The sequence below is a fragment of the Staurois parvus genome, unplaced genomic scaffold (assembly GCF_062004578.1).
Source record: "Staurois parvus isolate SC_StPar_1 unplaced genomic scaffold, SC_StPar_1.0 ptg000019l, whole genome shotgun sequence".
NCBI lineage: Eukaryota > Metazoa > Chordata > Amphibia > Anura > Ranidae > Staurois > Staurois parvus.
The window spans coordinates 186429-195207 of NW_028317815.1; the positions used below are offsets into that span (position 1 = coordinate 186429).

An 8779-nucleotide genomic window follows, 5' to 3' on the forward strand; every position below is an offset into this window, starting at 1 on the left:
AGAAAGTGGCTCAGAATGTGGCAAATTCATGTACCTGTCTGTACCAGGTACATGATTTTGGTGCAATACTTTTATATTTGTCTCACAATTCTTCTGAGTAAAATGGGTACTCACTACTTATCGTAGTTTGGCATGGATGCAGTTTACTTTGTTGCACGTCTCTTCTGCATATTGAGTTTTCTATTTTTGGCACATTGCTTTTAAAATGTCGCATTGCTCTTCCACACTAACCTTCCTATTTTACTTTGGCGCAATGCTGGTCTGATTGTCGCATTCCTTTCTGAGGGGAACTGGCGCTCTAATCATTCGATTGCAATTTAGCACAATGCTGTTCTGAGATACACTTCTCTGAGGAGAACTGGTATTACAATTTAGTTGCTGCTCTAACTGGCATACACATCTCTGAAGAGAACTGACATTTTTGTTTTTTTTGGAGAAAACCTATCAAGGTAATATCATCCATGGAGAGTTACCAAAATTTCAGAAATGCACTTCAAATCTACATTGCGCTTTGATCTCCATATAGCCAATACAAGAGCAATGTCTTTTTGCAGCATATTTCCAAAATGTGCAGCAAAGTGCGCATTTTCTGTGTGTGTTTGGAAATGCAGAGATGTGAATGCAGCTGTTAATGACACCCCAATCAAAGCAGTCGAGTGTTTTGCCATGCTTTTGTTGCAATACAAAACGAGCACTGAAAAAACACGCAATACGACTGAGAAGATTCTTGAGCTACTTTGGGGTATTTGTCTCGCACAGGGATGCTTGTGCAATGCATGTTTATGTGCAAAAAAAAAAAAATCTGTGAATGCTTCTACTACGTTCAGGTATGAATGGCGTGTGCGTGGAGTTTTTAGGCAGTAAGGGTGACCTAGGAGGATATGAGAGGGTTAAAAAAAAAAAAAAAACCTTATCAAAGTTGAATAGGAATGCTTATCTAATGTTGATGCAACTTCTGTTGGTGTTTAACATAGAAGTCTATGGGGTTGAAATTGTGGGGTACCATTGAAAACAATGCAATTTTCCTTGCCATGTGATTCTGTGAATATCAGAAGTCGCACTAGTGAGACGGGGACTAGTGATGTGCGCTCAGGTGTGTTTTTAAAGCGTTTAGCTGCATTCCAGTACAGTTCAATAGAAAAAAATGCAGCATGTTCTAATTTTTTTTCCTGCACTGGAACGGACTGCACTGGTGTGAACTATGCAACTGGAATACATACAGTATCTCTCAGAAATCAGTACACCCCTCATATTTTTGTAAATATTTTATTATATCTTTTCATGTGACAACACTGATGAAATGACACTTTGCTACAATGTAAAGTAGTGAGTGTACAGCTTGTATAACAGTGTAAATTTGTTGTCCCCTCAAAATACCTCAACACACAGCCATTAATGTCTAAACCGCTGGCAACAAAAGTGAGTACACCCCTAAGTGAAAATGTCCAAATTGGGCCCAAAGTGTCAATATTTTGTGTGGCCACCATTATTTTCCAGCACTGCCTTAACCCTCTTGAGCATGGAGTTCACCAGAGCTTCACAGGTTGCCACTGGAGTTCTTTTCCACTCCACCATGAAGACATCACAGAGCTGGTGGATGTTAGAGACCTTGCGCTCCTCCACCTTCCATTTGAGGATGCCCCACAGATGCTCAATAGTCTTTAGGTCTGGAGATATGCTTGGCCAGTCTATCACCTTTACCCTCAGCTTCTTTAGCAAGACAATGGTCATCTTGGAGGTGCGTTTGGGGTCATTATGTTGGAATACTGCCCAGCGGCCTAGTCTCCGAAGGGAGAAGATTTTGCTCTGCTTCAGTATGTCACAATACATGTTGGCATTCATGGTTCCCTCAATGAACTGTTGCTCCCCAGTGCTGGCAGCACTCATGCAGCCCTAGACCATGACACTCCAGCCACACATGCTTGACACCATCTGAACCAAATAAGTTTATCTTGGTCTCATCAGACCACAGGACATGGTTCCAGTAATCCATGTCCTTAGTCTGCTTGTCTTCAGCAAACTGTTTGCAGGCTTCCTTGTGCATCATCTTTAGAAGAGGCTTTCTTCTCGGACAATAGCTATGCAGATCAATTTAATGCAGTGTGCGGCCTATGGTCTGAGCACTGACAGGCTGACCCCCCACCCCTTCAACCTCTGCAGCAATGCTGGCAGCACTCGTACGTTTATTTCCCAAACACAACCTCTGGATATTACACTGAGCACGCGGACTCAACTTCTTTGGTCGACCATGGCAAGGCCTGTTCTGAGTGGAACCGCTGTATGGTCTTGGCCACCGTGCTGCAGCTGTTTCAGGGTCTTGGCAAACTTCTTATAGCTTAGGCCATCTTTATGTAGAGCAGCAATTCTTTTTTTCAGATCCTCAGAGAGTTCTTTGCCATGAGGTGCCATATTGAACTTCCAGTAGCCAGTATGAGAGAGTGTGAGTGATAACACCAAATTTAACACACCTGCTCCCCTCCCCATTCACACCTGAGACCCTGTAACACTAAGGAGGGAAAATGGCTAATTGGGCCCAATTTGGACATTTTCACTTAGGGGTGTACTCACTTTTGCTGCCAGAGGTTTAGACATTAATGGCTGTGTGTTGAGTTATTTTGAAGGGACAGAAAATTTACACTGTTATACAAGCTGTACACTCACTACTTTACATTGTAGCAAAGTGTCATTTCTTCAGTGTTGTCACATGAAAAGATAGAATAAAATATTTACAAAAATGTGAGGAGTGTACTTACTTCTGGGAGATACTGTATAATCTACTATACTGTGTTCTTGATGCAGAAAAAAAAAAAACCGCGCAGGATTACATCTGGTGTGGACCAGCCCTAAATATTATACACTGATTTGGGTTATTTTTACTAAAGAAATATAGCAGAATACATTTTGGCCTAAATGTATACAGAAATATTTTTTATTGCAAAATCTTAGAACAGAAACAAAGAAAAACATGTTTTTTTTCCCCAAAATATTCAGGTTTATTTAGAAAAAAAAAATCCAGTGGTGATTAAATACCACCAAAAGAAAGCTCTGTCTCAAAAAATGCTGAAAATGTCATTTGGGTACAGTGTTGCATGGGTGAGTAATTGGCATTCAAAGTGTGAGAGCACTGAAATCTGAAAATTGGCCTGGACAGGAAGGGGGTGAAAGTCTCCGGGATTGAGGTGGTCAAATTACACTAATGGAATGAATAATTAAATAAATAATGACACTATCTACATGATGCTGCCAATAACACTGCCACTAACTGACACTCAGACTAGAGCAAGTCCTAATCTGATTAACCTTTACTTTTTTCTACAGACCTTTGCATATGTACACATCTTTGGGGATCTATTCTGACCTCAATCTCTCTGTACGCCAAAAGAGAGTTGGTACTAATCAGCTCCAGTTAATTGTAGGGCACACAAATGCAATAAATTATCCACATGTATGGTAAAATATAGAAGGTTTCCCCGAATAGATATCCAACATGTCAAACCATAAATTTCTGTGCAAATGGCGACAAACTTCAACACTCTGTATTTTGCATAGACAACGCTTTAAAAGCTCCCTATAGGTCATCAGTTTAGGATTACGGAGGTGGCTTGGATATTATTCCTCTCACTCTGACAGGCTCACTGATATATAACATGTGTATCACAATCAACGCTTTCATGTGTTGGTGTCCTGGACATGTATTTACATTCATGTGTGTATATGAGGTGGTGAGGCCTCGAAAAAAAAAAAAAACATTTTTTGAAAGGGGTGGGATTTTATGTGTTTGGGTGCAACTTTTAGAATTAAACATTTTTTTTTTTTTTTACTTAACTTTTTTTTCTCAATCACATAGGGTGATATTTTGGTGACAGGTTCTCTTTAATGAGACATCCAGGGTCTAAAAGACCTCTGCAGATTGCTATGCAGTACATTTTTTCCTGGCTATACATGCCACTTTCAGGTCAGAAACAAGAAGGGGAAAAACGCAGACGTGTGTCTGCTCAGCTGCCTCCCCCCTACCGTGCAGCACCTGCTGTGTTGGTCCCAGATCCGCAGATGGGCATGGTATACATGGTGGGGGCGCACATTAATGGGAGCGGCTGGAAGCAATCAGGCACTGCCGCAGGCACCTAACTGCTTCCATCTGACAGGCAGGAGTCAGATTGCCAGATTTACACACACTCCCGGTGGCTGCAGCCACTGGAGTGTGTGTAAACCCCCCTGCTGTCAGGCTCATGCTATGTATAGACCTGGCAGTGAAAAGGGTTAAAGAATAAGTTCACCTTTGGAACATGTTTAGGGTAGAACATGCTGCAGCTCCTGCTTCCTCTCCCCCCAATCCCCCCTTCCCTGTGACAGTGGGCGAGGATCCTCTCCCTGCACCCGCTGTTGCAATTTAAAACAAGTGCAGCTGTGCGGGGCTCCACCCACACGGCCGCGTCATTCATTCAGAGTTCTGTGAATGAATAAACTACAAGTACCGTCAGCCGCCGCAGTTGACGACTTGCAGTTCTCAATGAACTACCTTGTAGTTTGTTGATTCTTCCTGCATATCAGTAACTGCCTATGGGAGGTAGAAGCTGACAGCTGACTGAGAGACAGCAGAATCCTGGCATTGCAGAAGCCTTACAGGCTGCAGTGTTAAACAAAAAAATAAAAATAATAATAAATGCATATTTTTTCCAGCAAAAAGATGTGCATTTAGTTTTTTGTTTGTATAAAAGGTAAACTCATCCTTTAAAGTGTTACTAAACCCACAACAGTAAAAGCAGTCTGTATATGCAGTACATGTATGTTATACTCACTGTGGAACCTAAGGAGTTAATCCTCCACACTGTGTAAAAACGCTCTTTGATCCTGACTTCTCTGAGCCTCCCCTTCTTCTACGGTTCCCAATCTGCCTGCTGATAGAACAGAGGCTTGGGGTGCAAGCTGCATATGCTCAGTTTGGTGTGTATTGCTAGAGTTTTTTTTTTTTGCTTGGGAGAGTTTATATGATCAGCACAGGGCCAATCAGCACTGTCCAGACAGAGGTCAGGGGTTATGCAGCCTCATTGGACAATCAGGAGAGAATGAAATCTCCTAAAAGCTTTTACCAGTGCTTTGCTGGACACTGACAAGAGTCGCAAGACTGCTCTAACTGCTGATTAGAAAAGGTAATTAGTATTTGGGTTATATTTACTTAAATAATAGCATTTCCATGTTGTGTGTACTGTGGGAGACCAGATATAGTGAATGCAGGCTCCTGGGTTTAGTAACACTTTAAAGCAGAGTTCCGGTGAAAAAAAAAGTCAGCAGCTACAAAAACTGTAGCTGCTGACTTTTAAAAAAACTTACACTTACCTGTCCCTCAGTCCTGTGAGGCCCCCCCTGAAGCCAGTTTCACCAGCCGCCCTGTGTTCCCGGCATCTAGCTGTGACAGCTTGGGGCTTCACTGCTGGGTGCTCACTGCATATGCGTGACTAGCACTGCGCTTTGTGAATGGTCATGTAGCCTTCTGGGACTTGTCACTTGCCAATCCTTACCAGGGACCAATCCTTAAGGCTACGTTCACACTAGCGTTGTGTGCAGGCGGCAGAGAGGCGTTTGGGAAGCGTTTTTACCGCTTCCCAAACGCCTCTGCCAATTCTGCACATTACAGCACGTGGTGCTGTTCTAACGGGAGCGTTTGAGTGAGTCGTGGCAAAACGGACGCCTCTGGTCGAGTCAGGAGGCTTTGAAGCCTCCTAGTCTAGTCTATGGTGCCGCATGCGGTTGCAGAGCGGTAACACCATTCAAACTGCATTATAGGCGTTTGTGGGGCGTTTTTAACGCTCGGCAAGCGTCTAGCAACCTCTGCTAAACCACACATGTGGCGTTTGCGGAGCTTTTGCCGAGCGTTAAAAAACACTGGACCGGCGTTTGGCAAGCGTTGGTAAAACAGCCAAGTGTGAACGAGCCCTAAATCAGAACTTCACCTTCACCTTTTGGGTGGAGCTCCACTTTAAGCTCATGTTCTGCTGGAAGAAGACCCCTGCCCTCCAATCTATCACACAATAGCAGCGTGCCTCCAGCTGAGCAGTGCTGGTCCCACTCGCACATACCTGTCCCCTTGCTGTGATATGGTACTTTAAAAAACTTCACCACTCCATACAGGTTAACTACTGTTCCCTCCTGTATCTGGTCCAGTTTGGTATACACGTACTTGTGGGCAGAAGCCTAAAAAACAAATGTACACTTGTTAGTACAAAGCCGCTTCCACATGCTGCTGTGTGCAGTGACAACACCTTCCCGCTACCTACACTCATCATTGTGTAGACACGGGACACCCGTCACACCGCTTCCTGATCTCCGGGCTGTGAGCGGAAGTGACGTCAGGGAGGCGGGCCGTTCTGTGTTGACGGAAGTGAGCTGCAGCATGGGATTTGTGATGAGAAGGGAGTAAATGTTTTCGCTCCTGGGCTGTGTATAGTAATGTGAGAGGAGAGCTACCACACTGATGGATGAGGAATACGTTGCTATGCATAGTTATGAAGGATAGAGGCAGGTATAGGAGGTTGTGCCGGGTGCCATAGGAAATAAGTCATGATGTGATGGATGAATGCCAAAGGGTACGGGCACAGCAAGAGATAGAGCCAGGTATACGTGAGCACAATAAAGCATAACATCAGTGTGATCATTACAGCTTTATTTGTGTTGGATGTGAAAATGTCCAATTTATATGCAGTTTGTAAAAGCACCCATGAAGTTTTAGCAAACATGCACCATATTGCCAAAAGTATTGGGACACCCCTCCAAATCATTGGATTCACCTCCATGGCCACAGGTGTATAAAAACAAGCACCTAGGCATGCAGACTGCTTCTACAAACATTTGTGAAAGGATGGGTCGCTCTCAGGAGCTCAGTGAATTCAAGCGTTGCCACCTGTGTAATAAGTTCATCCGTGACATTTCCTTGCTAATAAATATTCCACGCTCAACTGTTAGTGGTATTATAACAAAGTGGAAGCAACTGGGAATAACAGCAACTCAGCCACCAAGTGGTAGGCCACGGAAAATGACAGAGCGGGGTCAGCGTATAGTGTGCAGAAGTCGCCAACTGTCTGCGGAGTCAATAGCTCAAGACCTCCACAGTTCATGTGGCCTTCAGGTTAGCACAACAGTGAGTAGAGAACTTCATGGAATGAGTTTCCATGGCTGAGCAGCTGCATCCAAGCCTTACATCACCAAGTGCAATGCAAAACATCAGATGCAGTGGTGTAAAGAACGCTGCCACTGGACTCAAGAGCCGTGGAGACGTGTTATTTGGAGCGACCAATCACATCTCTCTGTCTGGCAATCCGATGGATGAATCAAAGGGGTGTATAAATTGTTGAAAAAAACTACTTGTCCAGGGACTAAATTTGGGTCCCAATCTACTTGTCCCGCATAACAATCTATTTGTCCTATTAAAAAAAACAAAAATTTTAACCAAATCCATATTTAAATCTGAGGTGCTGTTAGGAATGTCTGGGACTTTTAAAATCAAAAGGGGCTTTATGGCAACGTAAATGTTTAATTTTTTTAACATTGCGCTGTTTATCTCCTCCTCCCCTCCCTGCCTGTCTCCAGGCCCGTACTGGGGACTAACAGGAATGAGAAAGATCTTGCAGTACAATGAGCACCGATTGGGTGGTCGTCAGGAAAGGGGAGTATCGGGCTTATCCTTTATCCCTTTTGCTGGCAGAGACGTTTTTGCGTTTTTTCACACATTTAAAAATCATTTTAGGCCTGAAGATTACACGAAACCTCCAAACATTATATATTTTCTGAAGGCAAAGACCCTAGAAAATAAAATAGCGGTAGTTCCAATTTTTTATGTCACATATTATTACTGCAAAAGTAAAAAATACACTTAAATTAACTTTAGGGCACAAAAAAGCACTAAATTCCCCTATTCTTTGGTAAAAAACAAAAGATGAGGTTCCACCGAGTAAATAGATATCCAACATGTCAAACTTCTGTCGCGGGGGGGGGGGGGTAAGTTAGGTACATTTCTGAGTAAGTAAAAGCCATCAGGCAGCTGCACAGCCACCACATCGTTTTCATCGGAAAGCCGACAGTTGGCTTATGAAACATCCTGCGTGAGTTCTGTGAATAGGAAACAACAAGTACTGACATCCTTTGGGGCTGTCGGCTTGTAGTTCTCAATGAACTACTACGGCACTGTTGAGCACTGTGGTAGTTCAACAATGCTTCCTGTCAGTGTTAAACTGCCTGCCTGTATGATTTACGGGCAGACAGATTACACTGACAATCTGCAGGAGAACTTCATGGCAGCAATGTTTTCCAGGCTCCAAAACAAAAAAAATAGTAAATGGTAATTTTTTTTGCCTGCAAAAAATGCGCATTTATTATTTTTTGGTAAAACCTGAACTTATCCTTTAAAGTAGAACTAAAGAGAGACTTATAACTGCATCAGGTTTGGGTTTTTTTGCTGATTCCCCTTGAGGAGATTCTCCTTCACTTGCAGGCCAAAACAGGAACTGAGAGGAAATCCCTTCAAAGTGAGGGGATTCCAGGCTCTCACGGGATCACCAAAACTAATGTCCCCATTGACAATTTTCCTCTCTATTAGTGTTTTGGGGACAATCCAAAATTTGTGATTTTCTTTCACTGGACAAATAGAGATGTGAATAAAGTGAATCTCCCTATTTGGGGCACAGGTAGCAATACAAACCTGACAGGGGTTCTAACCGTTTTGCACTCTATCCAAAACTAAACAAAAAGCTTTTAGTTATACTTTAAAATTAGGGAAGCAGCAGAA

At 43.1% G+C, this 8779-nt stretch overlaps 1 protein-coding gene across 1 annotated transcript in view; it reads right to left on the reverse strand.

Moving 5' to 3' along the window:
* The window catches only part of POT1 (protection of telomeres 1), a 121678-nt gene extending 115341 nt beyond the window's left edge, over window positions 1-6337 (reverse strand). The window contains exons 1-2 of the mRNA XM_089684430.1: window positions 6276-6337; window positions 6078-6192 (exon numbers count right to left, since the gene is read on the reverse strand). Coding sequence (XP_089540556.1) covers window positions 6078-6192; window positions 6276-6284 — 124 coding nt within the window. The 5' untranslated portion in view covers window positions 6285-6337. The remainder of the gene's footprint in view (window positions 1-6077; window positions 6193-6275) is intronic.
* Window positions 6338-8779: the final 2442 nt, after the last annotated feature.